Source organism: Plectropomus leopardus, chromosome 3 (genome assembly GCF_008729295.1).
Source record: "Plectropomus leopardus isolate mb chromosome 3, YSFRI_Pleo_2.0, whole genome shotgun sequence".
In the NCBI taxonomy this organism is placed as follows: Eukaryota; Metazoa; Chordata; class Actinopteri; order Perciformes; family Serranidae; genus Plectropomus; species Plectropomus leopardus.
In genome coordinates this window covers 11,362,560-11,385,985 of record NC_056465.1, presented here as the reverse complement: position 1 = coordinate 11,385,985, position 23,426 = coordinate 11,362,560, and the positions used below count along the sequence as shown (strand labels likewise).

The window sequence follows — 23,426 nt, the reverse complement described above, 5'->3', positions numbered from 1 at the left end:
CAAGGTTAAATAAATAAGCTGTAATGTAAATCGTTTGATTTATTTTTCCATTGTCAGGAGGAGGTTTCAATACAAAAGCTAAAATAGCATTTTTTTTCACACTAGTTAATCCCCTGTAAAATCTTGTTACAATGAAGAAACATCCTGTTCATGGCAAATATAACTCCACCCATACAACCTTAAACAATGTAAAACTGACAATCTTAAGTCTTTAAAAGCAATATGTTGGGAAGCAGATAGGATAAATGGCTCCACTGGTCACCACTGCAGCAGTCGTGGTGGATGTGGACCTTTATTTCCCAAGAGAGGATTTGTCACTTGTTCACTTGGAGAGGTCTGAGATCAGTTTAGACCAAGATGCACCACTCTTAAAGACTTAATAGAATCGCCAGTGGGCAGAACAGTCCCTGCAATGTTCCAATTTGCTTAAATGCTTGGGATAAATTCACATAATGTCTCTTTTGTCCATATTCAAGCAGAAATCCCTACGGTTTGGTTTAAGTACTTCTAAACGGTGTAGTTTGGAGGCTTGCATCAAGCCACTCACACAAACTGTGGGGTAGTTAGTACTTGTAGTCCAGAGTCAGCAGAGGTCACTGTTATAGGTCTCTGAATCAAACAACCAGCAAGGGGCACAAAAAAACAACTCAGCTTCCTAAAAACAAGTCCATAAGTCTTGAAAAGCTCAATTTTACTGTCTCAATGACCAGTTTTGAATTGTCATCTTGATTCCTTAAAGTGTCTCTTGTATCCTTGGTGGAGTGACAGGAGCATTATCAGGATAATCCAAAAAGGCAGGAATCAAGAGTATTTTATTACCAAAGAAAAAAAAAAAAAAAAAAAACCTTTAAAAAAAAAAAAAAAAAGGAAGCTTAGTTACTTCATCGTTTTTACTGAGTGAAATATTAGTCACTCATGGAGTCAGTCTGGTTTGGATTGAGTGACACCTGGTGGGGGCAGGACTCGCTGCTCCTCCATTCTGTTGGATTGGGAACGCAGAATGAGACTGAAGAAATCTTCATCTGGAACAGTTGGTCCTTTTGTTTTAGAAGTTGGAGCAGCACACCTCTGGTCCTCCAAACGGGAACCCTGAAACAATAAGAGACAGTTTGTTTGTTTTTTTTAGCTGAAGCAAATTTCAAGCAATTTCCCAGTACTTTTCATTAAGTTTCCTAAAAAAGAACCATGTAATGTGGTACTAATTATATGGAAAACAGGATCTTGTTGTGAACTTGGTGTGTGTAAGATAAATTAAAAAAAAAATTAAAATTGCTAGTGTAGCCTGGAGAGTAATTTAGTTGGTGCACAGCAGGTCATAAACATGCAAAAATGTAAAATCTGTTGCAAGAAGCATACCATTCAATGTAGATAAAATCTGGAGTTTTTACCAATAAATAACACTTTTTAATTAATCAACTCTTCTATAAGAAAGTTCATTTTCCTCTCTAAAAGTGGTATGAAACTATGGATTTCTTTTGAAATGTAATAGGGTAGTATTAAGGAATCACAGGGGGGTAAAATGAAATGTTAGTAGAATCTATATCTGTAATGTGGAAAACACTATTTGCTATTTCTCGCTTGGACAGAATACAATCAGCACAGTGTATCTCTCACCTGGCACTTGACCAGCATGTCGAAGAACACGTCATCCCCCTCAGGCTGCTCAGCACTTGCCTCGAGCTGACCGTACAGGGAGGGTGTGTGAGGGGTATCTGTGTTGGATATGGGAGCTGAGAAGAGAGTATTGAACATGATGTGAGTAACGATACTGAGGGAGATGACGTACATGGGCAGTACCTCGTATTTGGTTACCTTGTGGGGGGGCTTGGTCTGTGCTGGAGGTGGAGGGTGTATGAGGCGGGTTGGAGGTGCTGAGACGTAAGCCAGGAAAATGGCTGAGGCTGACTCGTTGGTCGTCCAGACGACGGGCCTGGGAGCTGGCCAGCAGCTCCAGGAAATGACCAGGATCCTGCAATGGTGTTTCGCACTCCAAAATAGCTAAAAACAGAGATACTCATTATCTGTGAGTGATTCGTATCATCAGCCTGTGCCGGTAACCGTGAGCTGTGCCTTTTTACTTCTCTATTCAGCACTTCATTCTGATTTTGTGAAAGGTTAACACAAGAAAAGGAGAACAAAACAGCTTGAGAAGGATGAGGTGTTCCTCGATTACAGTTATTTTAGAAAATCTAAAGCAAAACTCCAAACTACCAAAATCACTCCCCACTGACTTGAAAGCAGGTTGTAAAAATTCTAGTTAAATCTGTCATGGAGCATGAAGGCTGTAATGAGCTTGGATTCGAGACCATTTTAGAGGAGTACAATAGTGACAAGTTTTCAAAATGGGCAAAAAGTTACATAGAAGCTGCTCTGCTCAGTGACGGATGAAACCACAAACCTTTTACATTGAATGGATGGTTTGGATTTTTTGAAATGGGGTGGAATGAGGTACTTATTTATAGTCAGTATATCAACTACAGTTGATGGTGGTCCCTACACTTCCAGTTTGGAGAAGCGGGCAGAAATACCACCACAAAAGCAAAGCAAAACCTATTGTGGATTGGGGCAACAGCAAATCACAGTTTGGCCACCTAAAATAGTCTATCAATATTAGTATTTTCACAACTTTACCTACCAAGACAGCAATTTTCTTTCTCCATTGACAAAAAAAAAACATATTTTTACCTCACAGAACACAGGAGTTGCTGGTCTACCACTACTTCCATCAGTTAAACTGTATTATTGTGCAACTTTGGTGAATCAGATCCAAACCCCCCCAACCCTTAAATCACCAAAGTCACAAAATAATGCAAACTAACCAATTGAGGAAGCGGTTGAGCAGCAAGTTCCATACTCTGCACGGTTAAATTGCTAATTTTGTCAGTGAAATCTGGTGATTGTAAAGAGATCATAGATAAGAAGTTCAGCACCTTGTTGGAGACATTTGTCTGATGTCGAAGTAAAGCGTTAAAAATATTCTACATACAGCGTACACTTAAACTGTTATTGATGTTTTGTAGGTGGTTATAATACTATAATTGTGCCGCTAATCTCTCCATGTTACTCCTGCCCGCTTCTTCAAACTGGGGCATGCGACTGATGCTAATACTATTATGTACCTCATACAACCCCACTTCTAAAACAGCTAAACTTTCAAGGCTTGGAGCAGCAATATTTGATATTCAAAGCAGATTAAAGGTGTATTACTTTCAGACAGCTTTAACACAAACACCACAAAGGATTACACAACAGTTACTAAGTCAAGAACACTTTTGTGTACAAGCTGCGTTCACACCATATAGGTAAAACTCACTGGTCGCCACAGCAGACTGAACATGATGACAAATTAACTTGTCATTAATGAAGAACAAACAAATAGATAATAAAGAAAAAACTTTATCAAGTAAAAATGTTCACATATTATGCATTTAGTTTGGAAAATTGAATTATTATATATGGTGTGAACACAAGGGACTGACTCACATTTCCTTTCAGCTACAGGTGGGGTGGAGGAGGGAGAGGAATAAGCGGTGACATGGCTCTGGCCATCCAGTAGACTGCACCTTTGGTCGTCCATTCTGTTGCCCTGGAAACGAGAGAGGAGGTCGAAAAAGCCATCCTCTCCTATAGTGTCCCGTGATCCTGGCTACAGTGTTCAAAAGCAGCAAACACATAGACTTAACAACATCAGAAAAGAGCCTCAGATAATTAAGGTTAGCAGAACAGCTGAAGGGCTTTTAATGAAAACAATCAAAAAGCAGAAAGAAATAGTAAACAGCATCAACGTACACACTTCCTACTTCAGAACTCTCCTGTTACAGAAATTATTTTTTAGTTTAGGGCTAAAACGATTATTTGATTTGGGAACTGACAGGTAAACATTAATTTTCTCCAAAAGAAAATGTTTTTTAGTACTGTGGGGACTGTGATGGGCACATCTTTGAGATCCAACAATAAAATGATCTCATGAATATTTAAGAGTTCATTTCAAGAATTAAAATAACTGTTGGGTTAAACAGAAGCATGGCTTTATCTGCAAATATCTTCTGCACTCTCTGCTAGCTACGTCAATGCTTTTATCCCTCTGTGAAGTCTTTAAATTAAATCAGGACAAAAAATAAAAACAAACATTTACAAAGTGAAAGCTGAACTTAGCTATAGAGTTTGCAAAAGTTTTATGTTTGATTTGATTTATTTCAAAACATGCAAAAATTGAAATAAGAGAAATTATAATACAAAAGCAGACAGACATAAAAAGTAATATTTACAGACGATGAAAAACAAAGCAAAAGAATATCCAAAAATATCCAATTCATCATCAACTGCTTTAATAAACATTTAAATAAACACATGGGATGTCTCTCTAACAACTTATCCAGATTTTCTTTAGAGGTCCCAGGATCAGGGATTTTTCCTGCTAGGCCAGGTCCACCATTCACAAAGAACTGATAATAAAATAGAATTTTCATTATCCACATCAATAAAATACTTTAATAAGTTGTTTTTTTTCTTCTAATACTTTTTAGTCTACTCCATTTTCCTTTAATATTGTTTTTGTTGTCAATAATATTTTCTCATACTATTCTTTCTTACTAGTCCTTGAGTTAACTTGTTTTCATTTTTCTTAATATTTATTTTCTGCCTTTTTCGTTGTCTGTCTTATGAAATCTCTCTAAAGTGTAGTTTTCTTTTTTCATGCATTTTTTAATCCCTTTGTGATCCAAGGACAATTAGTCAATTTTAGCGTACTGCTTTATTCTTTAATTGGGGACATACAATAACATACAATGCATTCCTTTGTGTAAAATTTCCTGAAACTTTTCTTTCACATGAACTGGAGTCTGATATTGTTTTGTCAGAAACATGATCCCACACCAAATTATTTTCTCCTACAGTCTTAATACTGTATGTGGGGAAAAAAAATTAGGAGCAAGGCTGTGTCATGGGATACATGTTTCACTTTTCTTGAGAGTGACTTATCTTTGCCCATCTTGTGGGTTCCAGAGATGTAAAGATGTTAAGAGTGAGTAGGACAATCTGGTGTATTTAGACATACCTTAGGAGACACTGGTGCGTCCTGCTCAGGGGCCAAGAGCTCGGTGCGGTTTTCATGCTGGTCTTTCGGAGAGGATTTGTTGTTCTTCTGCTTCCTGCTTTTCAGCCGGTGGAAGAGGAAGAGTTTTGTAGAAGCCTTGATTGTGTTGTTTTTTGAAGATCCGGGGAACACATCCTCTTCCCAGTCCTGTACATTATACTTGCATATAGATTGATCCTTTTAATTGAAAAATTAAGTAAAGGTTCAGGTTAGAGAGCTAATATTTTATCCATGTTAAACATTAAAGGTTGGGTAAACAGGTTAAAGGGGAATGTATCATTATTTTACACAACAATAGCGCTTAAAAGTTTAAAATGTCTATGAAGGTTTGTGTTTACCATTGCCTACATGTTCCTGGAGCCACAGCAGTGTTTTTTAACAGTGTTAAATTTATTAAGATAGTTGCTAGGAAACAACTGCACCCAAAATTTAATATGCATTACTTTAAATGGGCATCATCATCATCTGGCACTTGAGTGTGCTTTTATATCCTGAAGGAACCTCAGGTACACTAACCACCTAATTTACCCAGTGAGCTAAAGGTCCAGACACTTCCCTTTAGCTCAGTATCAGCAGTGACGTCTGCCGAAAACTCGACTGATGTATGAGTCAGGCCAATAATCAACTAAGTTCTTGGCAGATAAAATTCAGTAGTCAGTATATGAAAATTCAGGAGGCAAGGAGACAACTGTGTGTTTAAGTGCTTTAAGTGTTCATTGCAAGCTACTTATAACAGCAGAGCAGACAGATATATCAGCCCATGTTTTATTTTATTTATGCCATAAAAGTCAAACGTCACCTGTCCCAGATAAGACTTGAACCAGCAACCTTAGACACACTAACCACCTGATTTACCCACTGAGCCAATCCTCCTGACACTTTGCACTGGGCGGTGCTCAGGCCCTACAAAATGATATATGATAATGATATAACTATATTACCCTATCATTTACCTCATTTATAAAAAAAAAACAGATTAATAAATGAGAGAAAATAAAAAAGCTTTTAACTGAAAAGGAGAGTAGAGATTTTATTTCTGTATGTTGCAAGCTAGATTTTTATGTCAAATACAAATGGGATTGCTCAGTATAAGTAACTAAAAAGTGGAATCATTTCAATTGTTCATTATCTTTTGAAATGAGGCCAACTATTGAATTTAAGGCAAAAAAACAAAACTGCATATTTAACATCGTAAGTGTTAGTCCCTTGTGAGGTGTTTTCATACATACTTGCTGCAGCGATGAATCCCCAGTTTCATTTTTGTCAGGACCTGGACTCAATCTCAGGTTCTCTGCACTGCTTCTTGTCCTTGATGAAGACTTGCTCCCTGAGACAAGAAAAAAATACAACATTCAACAGTGTGGCTGTATTTTAATATTTATGCAGCTGGGAAACAGTGATTTAAAAGTGCCCCGTGGAGTTTATTGTGAACACACAAAAATCTGGTTTAAATTCAGTCACCAAAACTCATTGTGTGTATCCCTGAGGTCTAACAAACATGTTGTCATTTTAAATCCTGTATTGTTGTTGTTGTCATTTATGTTTAATAGCATGCAGTCTTCTTCTTCTCTGCCTTTGTTGGTGTACTGCTGTGATTCGTGGCATGTTACTGCCACCTGTACATCAGTGGAATAGTGGAATAACATTGGTAGGTTTGTGTATCATGTCATCTGTGTGCACATGCCTACTGATAACAAACTACTCCATAGCGCTACTAGAGTCAGTAACCACATAGGGTACCTTAAATGAAACATCACAACAAAAGGCAGCCTTTTCCAGAGATTCTAAAAACAGATTTCCCACTGCAGAGAATTTCACATTTAAAATTACAGTTTGTCAACAAAGAACATATAGATAATGTAGCCAGCAATCATGCTGCTAAAATGCAGTTCCTCAGATTCACAAGTATAATGGCATATTTCTACATGTTCCATAATGGATTTGTCAAAATGTCCTTAAAATGACAGGCTTTTCTAAGGAGTAGAGAGGTACATAAATGTATTGCATATTTCCCCACTGTGGGACTAATAAATGGGACTGATTATGTTATCTTACCTTGGAGGTTGGGGTAACCAGGGTAACTTGCTGACAGAGCAGAGCTGTTCATGTTGGTGTTGCAGAAGATATTGGCGTGGATATTGGAGTTGGACTTCAGGCCTACGACCAGCCGTAGGTCCGACAAGTTCATCCTGGCCGTCACCTCACCGCTTTTGTCTCCAGTCTGCAACATTGACAACATCAAAGTTTATGGAAACAAGGCTTAATGTGAGCATAACATGACTCCAAAAACAAAAACAAAAAAAAAAAAACAGGATTAGTTTTTATACGAGCTTTTCAGTTTGCATGTTCATAAAAATATTAAATGATGCATGCATAAAAATGCTGCAAACAAAAGGATCTCCTATTCCCTGCTGTTCCCCATACAGACAGTAGAGGGGGGTGTGGCCTGATGGCAGCCACTGACTGCTCTCTGAGGGAGGGGGTAGACAGTAAACAGTCACCTCTTTGGCAATTTCCAGATGTTTCTCTGCAAAGTACATGGCTTGCTGATGATTCCCCAGGGCAGTGTGGGCATTTCCTAGACTCCAGTATGCTCGTCCTTCACCAACCCTGCAGCGAGACACAGAGGGAAACAGGCTGAGCAACTTCAGCTGAGATTACGCAAGACTGGGAAGGGCATTCATCAAACTGTTGTGTAGTTCAGTCAAATAAACCTGATGTTAACATGAGCTTGAGCACATTTTGTTACAGCAAAACAATTCTTTATTTATAAGAACATACATTTCACAGAGTGTAATAAATTCCTATTATTTCAAACAAGAGGACCCAAGCTTACACTTATAGGCAGAGTGTTTGTGTGAGTCACTCTCTCCCTCTCTCTCTCTCTCCTCTCTCTTCTCTCTCTCTGTCTTCCAGTTACATCCCATTTTCTACCTTTTCAGAAACTTAAAAGGCAATATGGCTGCGCAAGTTTATACTCCAAGAAAAACCTTCCTTTCCCTAAGACTATTAAAAAAAAAAAAGAGATACTCCCACACTAGGAATTACAGTATTACTTTGTTAGCAGACATACAGTCAAGGAAAAGCCCATACACACTGATTTTATCTGCAAAATGAAGCAAACTAGAATTACCGCCTTACAGTTGTATGCCTCTGCCAGCCACTCAGGTTTCAGTTACAGTTTACATCCATGTCTGTTCAAACTCATATGTAGTGCGTGACTGTTGGCATGTTTTAAATATAGATTTTGCTGAAAATAAGCTAAATATTCTAAAACAGGTAGATGATCTATACAATCAGCACAGTTTCAAGACAGGCACCACAGAGTAGTGTCACCGGTTCAGTATATCACCAAATGCCTCTCCTGAGTTATAACCTTGAATAATGGCCAGAAAACTTTATGATGTGAAAGTAAGATCTTCTGACCTTTTGGATATAAAATGTCATCTCTCAATAATTTTATTCTATTAGAAATGTGTGTGAAATTTTGTCTTAGCTACTGCAAATTCCTGAGTACAATAACATGTCTTGTGTGGTCACAGTGACCGTATCACGTGACCGTTGTGACCGATCAGTTTAATGTTTAATCTAATTGGATGTTTGTGCCAAATTTGAAGAAATTCCATGAGGGTGTTCTTACGATACTGTATACACGAGACCGGGATGGATGGATGGGCAACACGAAAAAAAAAATCCACTGGCCACGGCTGTTGACACAGAGGAATAAAAAGTTTTTACCAAGTTTTTAGGCTGACAGGTTTTGGTCTGCCTTTCAGTGTCATAGTTGATAGAGGAGCTAATTTTTCAAATTCAATAAGAGTACCATGTTTTATAAACAGATTTCAAATTGTATCCAAAATGTATAACCCATAAATAGAAAGTCTATTTTGTGCCTACGCAATACTGACGTGCTTGTGGATTTGCACGTCTTTGCTGCATCTTACTTGCAAAACCCCAAATGCTGTTTCCTTGTTAATTTGTCTGCCTTTCAGTGTTTTTGCGGTGATGCTTCATGGGTGTTAGCAGTAACACCATCAAAATTTGGCAGGTAATTAGTTCAGGGACCACCAGCATTGAAACCTTACATGCTCATTACACTTCAAAGACAGTTTGGCAGAATGCTGATAACAAATGGCTTTTGTGGTCGATACCTGTCATTGAGGTCCTGAGCAATGACCAGATGTTTGAGGTGGTAATCAATGGCTCTCTCATAGTCTTGTAGTAGTGTGTAGGTGTTGCCCAGACTGTAACAGGCCTGAGCCTCCACTGCCTTGTCCTTCAAAAACCTGGCCAGCTGCAGAGTCCTCCTTAGGGTAAAACAGAGGAGGAAGAAGACAGTCAAGGAATGTGTAGGGTGGGAGCAGGAGAATGATAGTTATCTGCACTTTCCTTTCTCTTTGTTGCACTTTTCCAAGGACTTCTGTGTCAAGAAAATGCTGGAGTAAGGGATTAAAAACTTTTGAATGTAATCAACTACACCTCACGAATAACTATGTATCTATATCAGTACACACATCTGTGTTTGTGAAACCAAAATGGTAACATTTCACTTCAAGTACCCAGTTAGTATTTATAGAAGTAGATAAACATGGTAAAAATAAATGATTTATAACACATTATCATGTAGCTAAAGGTGATTTGATGACATTTGGGTGTTTATTAATGTACAGTATTTGTCAGCAATAATAACTTCTAATAGTATAACACTGTTTTTATCATTATAACTGTGTTTTACTATATTTCCATTCATTTTCTGTTTATACAGCAGCCTCCACATATGAATGCCCACAGGGGGAGTTATACATGCTCATAAATACATTAATAAATACAAATCTGGTTACAACTATATTAAAGTGCATTGTAAACTATTAACTGTATATACACTACTTGTAGATGTTGAACAGAGGGACATGAAGTAAAGTGTTGCCAAGAAAAGCTCATTCTCAGTGGGCATGATGAACCAGTTTCCCAGTGGACATCTTTTAAGTTTCATCTTCTTATCTTATTGATTTACAGTTGTGTATTTATAAGAGGAATTACAACTTCTTGATTCGGTCACTTAAGGTCTTACAGAGAAGAAAAAGTATCTGAGGATCATGACTGTTCTAAAACGAAAAATCACACCAGCACACTTGTTTTTTTCGTGTCTGGGTATAAAGATGACATACAGCATTATCTGCCGGGGACCATCACAAGGTGAGAAAGGCCTTGAGCGTCACTTGTTTACTCACTTGTAATGACCAGCCGCCACTTCAAACTGGCTGAGGAATATGTGAGCATTGCCAAGGTTACAGTGGGCCCTCCGCTCAGCAGACTTATCCCCAAACTCTTTAGCGATGAGCAGCCGCTGCCAAACGGGACAAACAGTTGGGTGCATTCAGGTTAGGATTAACAGGAAACATTTTAGAGGTTGTTGAGTATGTGACAAGTAATCGAGACGAATACAGCCTTCACACTCATGGGGTCAGACAAAACCAAATTGTGGATAAGAACTTCTACATCTTCTTAATGAATTAGCTTTCACCAACTAATGTTGTCTAACTTGTGTATCAAAGGCCTTAAAAAATCAGGGAGCCAGGCCAGTTTGAAGCAGGTGATGTGTAGCAGATACGGAGGGGGCTACATGTTTTTCACCTACCTTTTCATGAGCAGCTGCTGCCTTTTCAAAGTCACCCAGCAGGTAGTAAGTGTTGCCAAGGTTACCATGGGTGCGACCCTGAGCTGCACGGTCTCCTAACTCCTTCACCACGCACAAGTTTGCTCTTTAAAAAACAACAACACACATAACATGTACACATAAACACTTTTTGAATGTGTTTTTATAAAAAGGAAAAACACATTTTAAACAAACGTTTGTGTTTTCAGGATAATTTTTAGACCTTGTAAGAGCCCACAACACCGAGCAAGCCAAAACAAAAGAAATAATCCTTCCCTTTTGTTTCCTTGTGATGAATCAACTGGGCTTAATATTATATGTACACTTTGACAAAATAATCTTGCAATATTTTCCTACACATAATGCATAGACTACTACAAAAGTAATCCCTCTAAATCATCACTTATGCCCCACTACAAGTGTGTGGCGGTGTTTTTGTCTGCAGGGACTGCCCTCTCCCTGGATTTTCTGTGTTCAGGATGTTTATGGGCGTGTACCCCCACAGAACTCAGGTGAGGCTTTTACTTTCACCTGCTGCCAAACGTGTTTACAAAGAGTAACCAACAATCCTGCACAGTAGACCTTTAAAATACCACCACGTGTTGCCATGTGAAAAGGTTTCAGACTTGGATTCAAAAGCTGAAAATTAAGATTATATTGTCAAAACGCTATTTCCAAGTTTAAGACTGGACTTTCACACTCGACATTATTTGTATAATACCACCACCGCTACATGTCAGTAGCAGTTAACAGTGTTTTCTCTTACAGAGATTTTACCTACAGTTGATTGAATGGACAAGAGGGAGGACCACTTCATCAACAACTTGTAAACACTGCAAAAAGCCAAATTTAACACAGCCACGGTGTGCTTTCGAGACTTGGAAAAAAACATTTTTGTTACAACTATTAGGCCACACATAATGGTGATAAATCAAAGAGGTTGAAACTCTAGCTTTACTTATAGGATTTAGAACAGCTTTCTTGCAAGACCGTGAGGATGACTCTGATAAAGGCCTCCAGCCAAAATGCAATACTGCAAAAGATGCTGGTGTCGCAACCTCTTTTGTTACAAATGTCATATCAAATATACAATGTCATGTAAATCATACAACTAGCTTTTTATTTTTAAAAGATAGCTTTTAGGGCTTTTTATTGCCTTTATTTGATAGGACAGACATAGTGTGAGAGGGGGAGAGAGAGAGGGGATGACAGCAAAGGGCCAAAGCTGGACTTGAACCCACGGCCGTGAGGACACAACCTCTGCACAAGGGTTGCCTGCTCTACCAACTGAGCCACCAGCATCCAACTACCTTTGAGTAGTTTATATCCGAGGAATTTGGGTGGCAAATTTACAAAAAGTAACATTGATACAAGGTAGAGCAGTGGGCTGTTGATAAAATATGAATATGGTGCTGAGAATGCTAAAAAGCAAAGGTCTTCATTTTCCCAGCTCAGATTTTGTATGTTTCCACTTAATGTTAAAAGTGGATGGTATTTCAGTCTGTAAGACGACAAGTAGATTTGTTTCTACTCAGAACAGCACAACACTTTATGCATCATCCATATTTATAAAATAAGTATCTATGTTTTAATGTGACTTCAGAAAGATGGACTTGGCTTTTCGCATATAAATCATTTAAACTGGTCTGAGGAAAGCCTGGAAGATGAGGAGAGTAGCCTTTATTGGGATAAACTGTGGGTAGTTCTTCTCAGCGCTCAGTTATTTTGGAATTTTTCCACATAGCTATGGTATTCAAAATAAAAGTACTTATAAACTTATGTAAGTTTTTCTGTTCTTTTGCTTCTGCATATGATTTACTTGAAGATGCATGTTTTGTTAAACAGCTATTATCTTGTAATCCCATGTGGGTTGGGCCAGATATTGGCATGAGACAGCAAAAATATATAAATAAAAAAAACTTACAAGGTTATTGTGGGGAGCATACCTGTAACTCTGCTGTTGATTTATTGGCAGTACTCAGGGCTTCCAGAATAAATGCAAAACAACTAATATTCAATGTTTAGCGATACCAACTCACTCATAGTACTGTGCAGCTTTACTTAGGGCTACCCTGGCCTCGTCTGGGAAGTCTCCTGGCTCGGCTCCAGTCCAGCAGATGCTCTTGCCCTTGGCGTGGTAAACGTTCCCGAAATTATACAGTGCTCGAGCCTGCCCAACCTACAACATGCACACCAGATTTTCACAGACGGAAACCAGAGTGACCAGTGCTGTAATTATATACTTAAAATACACTGACACCAGACCGGCGCGTTCGTATGCGGGCTGGCAAACTATTCTAGATGTTGGTACGCCGACGCTTCGCAGTCATCGTGCATACCAAAACTGTTCTGTGGCTGCATAGCAAGTCATGTGGTGTGATTGAACACAAATTTGGATCTATTCATTCTAATCAAAGCAAACATGCCTTTTAGTCATTGAGTGAACTTTTTAATTACAGAACACCAAAAATCATCCACTGTCAGTTTAAAAGGACTGAAAAAACCAATACCTAAACAACTCTTTTGTTGTAGTTCTAAAATCTCACTAAAATACAACCCACCTTATCATACATGGCTCTGGTGATATCCAAATGTCTTTGGCAACAAACCACTGCTTCATCATACCGTCCTAAAAGTTTTAATGTGTTCCCAAGGTTGCCGCTGGCTTTTGCCTCACCAAGTTCATCTCCAATTGTTCTGGGATTACAAAAGAGGCAAAAAACACATTAGGAAATAATTAGACTGGAATATTAGTGGATTACTGGAGTGTATGAGTACAAAAACACAAGAGGAAAGAAAGTAATTTACAGCTGCAAGCAGCACTACAGTGGAGTTGAGTCTAGAAATTTAATCATGGAGGAGGAAATTGTTGATTAAAAAAAGTTTTAGTATTTGTTCAGAAGATTGTTAGATATTAATCTTAAACTTTTGGTGTTGGACCTGCATTAAACTTGAATGCACAGTCACTAAGCCAAGTTAAAAATCCGCAGGATTCATGTATTTTTCAGGTTTTCCAATCTATATGACAAGGGTTCAAAAGGGAGATATGGCTTCAAAACAAACTCATATTAAAGTTGTGAAACTCTACCTCGTAAGAGTGAGGTCATGCCGATGGTACTCCAGGGCTTTGTTATACTCCTGCAGGTGAAAGTAGGCATTGCCCAGCTGACTGTAGATGGCGCTGAGGATTTGAAGGTCCTCTGTTCCAACCTGGATGGCAGACTCAAAGAAGGACACACCGGCGCGATATTCACCAGCCTTACAGAGCCGCTCACCTTCCAGAGCCAGGTCCAGACAAGATGACTCCATCCTGCAGCAAATTGGATCTCTGTGAGAAGTTGACTCTTCCAAAAGTCATGATATTGTTGAAATGTTTAAGAAAAATTTGTTCGGGAGGAAGAAACATTAAAATCAAAACATGAAATGAGGCAAATTAAGGAATTGCGGGAGCTATATCATTCCCCTACTTTACAGTATAACACCCAAAGGAGGGGCTTATTGTATTTGTTACTAAATATTTGAGTCAAACAGCTTGAATACAATAATGGACTGCAATCTCAAAATTTACTAGAATTCATAATGGCAATAAAAAACAATGATATTCAGTATTGGTTATCTGCAGATTTTCTTGATTAATTGACTGATCGTTTAGTCCACTTAAAGGGGACTTCTTCTTGGTTTCGTCTTCGTCTTGTTTTTTCTTGACCAACTGTCCAAAAAACAAAAGTGTTCAATTTACAAAGATATAATACAGAGAAACGCAGAAAATATTTCCATTTGAGAGGCTTGAACTGGTGAATATTTGGCTTTTTGTCATTATTTTTCTTTTAAAAATAACTAAATCAATTAATCAAAAAATAAAAACCGTTGTAGATTTTTTTTTCTTCTGATCTACTTATTGAATAATTGACTAACAACTTTGGCTGCAAATGGTCATTCCTGCCAGATGAATTACTTTAAAAGAAAATACAATTATCAGAGCATTTATCAATTAATAATGTGTCGATCAACTTACTAATGTACTGACTTGTAATTACAATCAAGGTAATTACAAACAATTTTTAACAACCATACCCTTTACCCAGGAATTTTGTGTGCTGAAATGTACAGTGGTGTTAATCATAAAAAGGGACTACAGTGACTGTACAAGCACGCCGGCCTATATTCTGGAAGCATTCAGATACAACAAATAGAGAAACAGCAAATGTTAAACTGGGAGAAATCCAGACCTTGTGAGGCCAAAGACAAGAACTATAAATCCAAAATAAGACAGAGCATTTCCTGTCTGCCATGAGCCTAAAAGCTCCAAAATTACCCAGGAATGAAAATATGTGCCTAACATTTAACCATGAACACAAAGTAAACTCAGATGTGTCTGCGGTGAGGACAACCATTTTACAACCTCCACACCCTTACTAGGAAACAAGGTCATCCCTTTTCGTCAACATCAAACTGCTAGTAATGAAAAAAAGTAAAAAGAGTGAAACCATAGGATGACATCATACGATAGTCAAACAAATCCAGACATGCACGCGTGCAGAGAACCGTGAGCATTTACTTTGTTTCTAGGATACAGTTTTAGGATAGAGTTTCAAAAGTGGAATGTTATTTATTCCTCTTGACTGATCCTAAATTTGGACCAGACAACAATCTGTTTCTCTGTATTCAGACCTCGAAAGCAGTTATGTTTACAGATGGAATTCAATTTATTTTCTTTTAAGCATACAGAGATTTAAAATGTTAACCTGGCTTTTGAGATATAATTTGGTTTTAGTGCAGATCTTGTGAAAACAAATGACAGCATGAACTTTCATTTGAGTGATCACAGGCCCATGACCACGGATATCTCTCAGAACGAGTAAGAGTTAGGCCTCTAGCTCTTAAAGGGTTGCATTAGTACTCCCCTTCAATGTTGAGGTCCCCTGAGAGACTCAGTATTAGGGTTCCCAGACAGTCAGCACAACCCCCTCCAGTCTGTCTCCAGACCCCCCAAAAAACTGCTATAAAATACTTCAGGAAATTAAAGGTTAAGTTTAAGGTTAAAGTCTGCCCCTCCCAGAAAATAAGGCAAAATATGTTGTATTTGCCACAGTAGGACTCATTTATTTGTTATCCTCTCAAATAATTAATGGTAGAGAAATGACTGACCAAATGCAGCTACATATTCACACATCACAGTGTACAGCCTTAACTTACACACTAAACATAGAAGCTTCCTCATCTCCATTCATCAGTACCACTTAAACATGCCTTGGGGTCAAGGAGAGAAGTATTTAACCTCGGTTTGACAGCGGGGACCTTCTTTCAAAAGTGAGCGTTGATAGATTTCAGAAACTTAAATTGGAAAATGGTTTATAGCTCTACTTAAAACATAGCGTTTGATCTTAGTGCTTAAAGATATCCCTTGGACAGGTTTTCTATGAAATATTTGCTTCCTTGTCTATATTAACATGTTTACTAACATCAATCAGAACAGTTCATTGCCCCGAGTCAATGCAATGTGACATACCCATGCCAGGGCTCACATACCTGTTGCCTCGCCCCATTCTGATGCACTGAAGACAGTCTGACACGACAGACATTTCACGTTTCTTGATCACTCTCTGGAGCAAATGCAGCACTTTCAGCACAACACCCTTTACCTTCTCTTCCTTCACCTGTATACACATAACGCATGCAGCCACAGTTTCCCAGTTCCATAAAAAATAAAAGAAGACACGGCTCCCTTGGATCTGCTGCTGTCCCTCAGAGTGCCCTGCTAACCCGTGGTAACAGCAAAACAAAGGACTTAATCCGCTCAGCGTTCACATCAACCTGAACTGTCAGAAGCTGGGGTAAGAGACCTTTTGTTTAAGCAAGTACAGATTAACACCAGGTTGTCTCCAAGGAAAAATGAATGAAGAAAGAATGGTAAGCCAGGTTGCCAAGTTGAGCTGATTGTCGTATTCCTCTATGACTTAGCCATTTGTAACTTGCATCTCTAAGCCACCTGATGGTGTGTGTCACTTCCAATTAGGCCAGACCTCAGTGGTAATTATAGCCACTTTAAGTGGCTCCAGTGAGCTCTAAGGCTATTTGCTCAACACTCTAAAGAAATAATCATTTAGCGGCAGGCAGCCTCCATGAGAAGATATTCTCAAAAAAATATTTTTTAGCTGCATGATTAATGTACACTTTAATGAGATGGGTTATTTATTATTTAATTTCTATAATACTCAATGATTTCTTGGGGTAAATCCACCAATCCCTTTAAAGCTCCAAGTAATTTAGCAGTAGCCGATCCAGGAAAGAAAATCCACTTGTTTGAATTAACTAAGAAGTCTGATCGATGTACCCTCTAGGGGAAGACACAATATGTTGCCTTCCCATTAAGTCGAGCACAAGGACTGGAAAAAGCCATGTGACATTAACCCTTTGAAAACTCATTCAACATCAGTTTTCTTGCGCTGTATTTAGATGCCTTTCACAAGCTATTTGACCCTTTGACAAGTGAGCAAATTGGTTTGGTTTCTTTTGAAAAATAGGGAAAAAAGGCTATGATCAACTTGGCAAGAAATTTCCCACAGGCTGCAAGAACTTCTTCCTAAAAATCTGTTTTAAAAAAAGAGGGAAGGGTTATTAGAAAATAATAATGAACAAAATGGAGAAATGTCCATAAAGTTATATTAAAGAAAAATACAATAAAATGTATAAAAATAAATACATTTTTCAGTCCCTTTTCTAGGTCATTATCATGGTTTTCTTTCTGTTTGTTTGTTTCTTCTTTTCAGGTCATTTTCTTGTAACATTTTTTTTTTGTTAATTTTAGGGCCATGTCTTTTTAAGTTTTTTCTTGCATTCTCCCTTTGTTTTTTTTTTAATTAAACCAATTTGCTCAAGTTTCATTGTTAAAGCTGCTCAGTTGACAAACACCAGCTAAATCATTACATAATCAGGGTTATTTTTGGAACAAACCCTGATGCATGTGGAAATCAAAAAATCAGATTATGATGCTTTCTAAATGCCTTTTCATAAGAGCAATTCAGAGCACATAGACACCTTTATTGTGTAACTAGTGCTGTTTGTCCTTGGCTTTTGGTTGGGCACCAAAATTTGACAACACACCCAACATGTTCCTGCTGCATTGTAACTGCAGGATATTGCCGTTAGCGCTTGAGGCTAGGCCTGCGAGTGTCTGGTTATCAGACTGTCTTCAGTAAGAGGTAACGGACTAGCCTGCAGGTTATTGACACAGAGGGTGGAATTCGTTCAGAGAAAAACGTGCTGGTGGCACAGCGACCTGACAAGGCTTGTGTGTTTTAATACCTCACATTACAATGGGGTGACGCAGTATATGTCAACTCTACCCTACAAAAGCTAACAGAGCCTGCAATCAGCATATTCTCACAATTGTTTTAGTCATGGCATGAAATATTTACAATGTGGTTAGTAAGGACCTCCCAGAGTCTGCTCAGCATCCTTCATCAGTTAGCCAATAAGGTATCGTGTTACTGCCACAAGAAAAACAGCTGATACTATTCCTCACATCTATGTGGACACACAAATCTGTGAATATGCCAATAAAATTAAGTACAGGCAGGTGAAAACAATGACCAAATGACCATTAAACCGCTTATGTCTGATCTCTGTTCTCCCTTCAGAGAAAGACAAAATTACAACACACACATTTCTCCAGCAATATATAAAATTAGTTATTTAAAAAAGATATAAGGGCTACAGCTAAAAAAATAATTTCGTTGTTGACTTATCTGCCACTATTCTTTTCAATTAATTGACTGATGGACAAAAAATGTATAAATGGGGGGAAATAGCGTACCAAAAGCCAGAGATATTCAGCTAGGCATCACAGAAAAAAATGAGCATACTTCTACATTTACGTAGCTGTAATAACAGAATTTGTGCATTTTTGCTTATAGTTATACTGTAAAATACTATTGAAATGATCAAAATTGTTTTCAATTGTTGATTAATCCGTTCATTGAATATTGTTTCACCTCTAATCCATATCAAATATTATGAGGGAAATCTATTATCAAAGTTAAAGCTTTCAGGCTTTTACCACAATATCTAGGCAAAAGTGCAAGCATTTGCAAACTTTCTTCAGATCCTACACGATGAAGACAGATCATTTTGCAGTCAACTCAAATTCACAACATAAAGAGAGATACATTACAGTTAATGTGACTCTGACTATGGAGCCTACCTGTGGCGGACATGAAGTAAATGCTCCCTGTCCAGTACACAGTGCAGAAAAACAATGCCATACATGACAATCAGCCTGGTAGTCCTCACAAGAGCCTGAGAGAAAACCACATGATGAACTGCTGTCAACTGCCAAGCTAAACGGGTATCCACAAAATCTGGACAATAACTGAAAAGGACTTGTCATTAGGAAAGGCTGAACGCTGCCATGCATGGTTTCCACTGGACAACACAAGAATTCAGCCGTCATACTATCTCTGTCCTCCTCTTATCTTGAAACTGGAGCTGGTAAGCAAGAGTAAACACTGACTGACACACACTGTCATGTGTTTGCAGCCGCAACAGCTTATTTTTAATTAATTTAGTCATTCATTCAACAAAAACACATACTAAGTCATTTTGAAAAGATGCAAATGGGAAAGCACTTTAAATCAACAATGCTCTACAGTTAAAACATAGTAGTCACTGATGGTAAAGCTGATATCAATTTTGTAGAAGCTGTCAGTTCAATTCTAGAGCAGAAATAAATGTCAGTCAGTTAAGCAATTGGTAAAAATTAATTGTCAGCAATTCTGATCATTGTTAATCAATTTTTTAACTTTTAGAGCAAAAATAATCTAAAATTAATAAGTTTTGGTGTCTAAAATATTAATATTCAGTGTTTTTCTTACTTCCCCAGGATAATGAATTGAAGACTTTTAAATGTAAACTTATGCTCTGGTAAACGCACTGTTTTGTAGACCAACATCTGACATTTTGTAGACCCAATGATTAAACAATCAATCATTTGCTCACAGTTACTATAACTGACCAAATGATTAAACAATTAATCTGGAAAATAACTAATAGTGTACTAAATAATGCAAAGAATGATTAGTTGCAGCACAGTTTCCAGCTTTGTTCATTGCAATACTAGCAACTTGCATGTTTTCATGTTTCTTTAAGATGCAATGCAACTTTAATGATTAATATGTAAAAAAAAATGCATAAATCATTTTGCGGCCGCTTTATCAAATAAATCCAGCTATTACTGGGTGAGATATTAACTTGTCATGTATCTTTTTTGCTGTAAGTATCCATTTCAAAAATGCACATCAGCAGCACGCTATACAGTGCAGCGGACTGAATACAAAGACACACACATTTGAACCATAGCCTGTATACAGTCTAAGCTTTGAACCAATGCGGAGGGTTCATCCTATTTGTGTCAAACTTACGAGCATGTCAAAACTTGTGAGATTCAACAGACCGGGCAACATTTGATTCACTCTTCACACCTCCCATCTTAGTGATCATGTGCTCACTATGAGCTTTTTGTTTTGATCTTTCTGCAAATACCGTTGCACTGAGCTGTGCTGGAATTGTCTGCCTCCCTGTTGGTTTGAATGAGCCTATTATCCAATGACCTCATTCACTGACTGAAGTGTTTTCACCCACAGAACTCCAGCTGACTGCATGATTTTGTGTTGATTTCATCATCTTCTGTAAACTAGACAGTGTAGTGTGCAAAAATCCCAAAGGGAGCAGCCCCGACTCCACTGTAATACATGCATGGAGCAGCCGTTTCTGATGCAGTGAGCACAAGGTCAGGCAACAATCACACCATGCTCACAGTTACTTTAACTCTTTGACAAATGAAAACTTCACTTTTTGATCTGTCTTCATGTTTTACATTATTTTTGCTGGTGGAGTTTGAAAAGTGGGTTATAGCTATGAAAGTAAAGAAAAGGACAGCAGCACATGCTGTTGAAAATTACCGATACATTCCTTTAGCAATTCCCTGTTAAATGCACAGCAAAAAGCTGCAGAATACACTGAAAATATGTTGATAAACAAGTGTTATGTAAACCACTTGGACAAATTTACTGTCCCAGTGTACAATAGCTTATTGATATAAAGAATAACCAAAGGACAAATTCAGGAACTGAGATGTATGCCATGTAAGAGTAAAACTGCAAGAAAAGGTACCAAATACTTGCATTTTCACTTTCAATATTATCTATATAAATCTAAATAAATGTCAATGTAATATTAATATCACCTGTTTACTTAAATTACAAATACCTCTGAAATGCTTTGGGAAATTAGGTGTAGGCAGTTTGCAAATTAATTTAGACAATTTCTAAATGCCTAAATTCACATTTTCTAGAGGCCTAAAACAGCCCTGCATCAACAGAACCATGACCAACACACCATAAAAGTTTGTTTTCCCCCCACAACAAAACACTTCAATTTTTACTTTCTTTAGCAGACAAATGATTACTTGTGTGGACAACTACAAAGGAAAAGTATTGCAAGTACGTAACAGCTCTTTTGAGGCTCTTTGCTCTGAGTAACAGTGATTTAGTCACATATGCTAGAGATAAACCATAACTATTTCAATATGAGTACGCCAAACCAATCCCTGTCTAATTAAGTGATGCTCTCTAAAATGAAAACCATCTTTTCTTTTGAAGAAAGCTTCATTAGAGACTCACCCTAACCGTGTGGGGGGAAAGAGGTCAAGAAGAGTTAAATGAGAACTGAGACGCAACACATTTACTGTAGGCTTCTCTGTATTCATTACCTTTAAAATTAGCTAACTGTGCTTCAAAATAGGCAATGCCGATGAGAATACACATTAAATCTATGAAGTGTATAAAGCTACTCGGTTACTGCACTGAAAGCAGATTTTAAACTTGCAAATAATGACCATTTTTGTGTACTAAAAATTATCAAATCCTGTCATGTGTTGCTCTTAAGGACAAAATGGGAAACTGTTAGTTTAATTCAGGTCAGTTATTTCCCATTGTGTCAAACGATGACACATCTTCACTTCATGGGGATGACTGCTTGGGAAATTACATAGTAGAAATGAGTCAGTTTAGTATGAACATGCCATCACATGCTCGCTGTCTGAACGGTAAATAACGTAACTTAAATGAAGTGGAGAGACACTGTCGTCTGTTAACTATTAAATAAAAACTCAAGTTGTATCCAAACGGAGTCCGAAAATAGCTAAATAAGCTAACATTTGACGCGTTTAGCTAACTATAACCGTTACTAGGCATGGAGCCCGACAACATAACTGACAGACAAACTTTTCAGGTATTCGGTTCACCTACCTCAAACTGAAGTACGCAAATACACCACAAACATGACTTCAGCTTCAGAGAATACTTCCACAAACTTCAATTCTTCCTAACTAATCTTTTCGCCCAGTTGTTTACTATACTACTCACTCGTCCATCTGGGAGGAAGATGACTCCGCTGTCTCGGGAAGCAGAAGTTGTGAAGAAGCCACTCCTCGCGCTGAAAATCTGCCTCCAATTAGGATCCCACGGCTGCTGCATTCAAGTGCCATCGGAAATGTTGACACACATATTGAAAGCCAAATGATTGACCAATCAGATCCGTTAGGGATACAAAAAACGTTATGTCTGACGTTTAGAGGGCGGAGGAAATTTGAAGGCCTGTACTGATGGATTAAAGTCCTGTTTTATACTGCAACGAGTGGCTCAAATTAATTCAGCAACAATTAAGTGCCAGACGTGATAGCTATAAATGAAGGTCTCTCCCGCCCCCTGTCGCATAAAGTGGTTCTGTGCTACTCGACTTCTAAAATACCCATAACAACACCTCCTAAATTAAACAAATGATTTAAGTAGGCTATATTTACATGTAATGTTGAACGTGGAAACGGGTAATTCCGACAAGCTCCTGAAAGCAACAACAGGCTTATCAAGTACTCTAAAATTTCTAAATAAAAGCCTTTATTCCCAATGTAAACTATAACTTTTAGCAAAAAGTCTCATCTTCAATAGCATACAACAGAGTAAATTTATAAATATATTTTACTAGGGATCTGTTGAAGCCTGGGCTTTGTCAAAATACGTCTAAATCTGTCAAGGAAGATATTGTGACACAATCAAAAGCCCAATAAAAGCAACTGAATGGGCCATGTCTGAATGGGACATTGTTTTGTCAACTGATGTTTCCAAAGTCTTGTTGTTCTTCTTGTTTTCCATGATATGCTTTTCTACACATAAATTCCCCCCAGCAACAAAGCATATTTCAAGATGCCACATCTCATAACTGTTAGACCCCAAAATTAAAATTACTATCATCTGCCAGCCACATAACGTGCTTACCTTTACCAAAAATGATTCTATCCTAAAAAGAGCCTACTGTTTTTTATTTTGTTTTTTGTTGTACCTGTCAGTTCGACAAGAGTAAAACAATAACAAGCACAAATGCAGGGGCTGTTTGAAATTCTGCAATGAGTTATTAAAAAAAAAAAAAGAAAGAAAGACGGATTTGTTCTCAGTTCGACAGGATAGTTTGGATTAGAGAGTCACACACACCTGAACCTTGAACCTCCCTGCTTCTATAGCACTGGGGATTTCTAGTGCAGAAAGCTGAGACAAAAAAAGGAAAAAGAGAGAAAGGAGGGAGTCACTGTCAGTCCCTTTGCATGAAACGAAAGTTAACCCA

General features: G+C 37.9%; 1 protein-coding gene across 4 annotated transcripts; it reads right to left on the bottom strand.

The window, feature by feature from the left end:
• Positions 1-24: 24 nt before the first annotated feature.
• LOC121964193 (G-protein-signaling modulator 2-like) lies at positions 25-22,255 on the bottom strand. 4 transcript variants are annotated; one of them, XM_042514407.1, is made up of 15 exons: positions 22,175-22,255; positions 13,840-14,061; positions 13,313-13,448; positions 12,791-12,930; positions 10,734-10,857; positions 10,327-10,442; positions 9,247-9,402; positions 7,597-7,705; positions 7,151-7,316; positions 6,325-6,422; positions 5,057-5,272; positions 3,484-3,646; positions 1,813-1,998; positions 1,615-1,730; positions 25-1,089 (listed from the first exon to the last, which is right to left on the bottom strand). In XM_042514407.1, exons 1-15 carry the CDS (start codon positions 22,180-22,182, stop codon positions 922-924), a joined length of 2,124 nt encoding a protein of 707 aa, XP_042370341.1. In that variant the 5' UTR covers positions 22,183-22,255; the 3' UTR covers positions 25-921. The 4 variants fall into 4 exon arrangements, with proteins under 4 accessions (XP_042370341.1, XP_042370355.1, XP_042370363.1 ...); XM_042514421.1 differs by having other exon boundaries at positions 5,057-5,254; XM_042514429.1 differs by having other exon boundaries at positions 5,057-5,242.
• Between the last annotated feature and the right edge of the window lie 1,171 nt (positions 22,256-23,426).

Bases quoted from the DNA above. Each gene is read 5' to 3' on its own strand.
- LOC121964193 (XM_042514407.1), bottom strand. The intron at 13,449-13,839 runs GTAGAGTTTCAC...TTGTAATCCCAG, and splicing joins CATGACCTCACTCTTACGAG to AACAATTGGAGATGAACTTG. The intron at 1,731-1,812 runs GTAACCAAATAC...CTCTCTTCTCAG, and splicing joins AGACCAAGCCCCCCCACAAG to CTCCCATATCCAACACAGAT.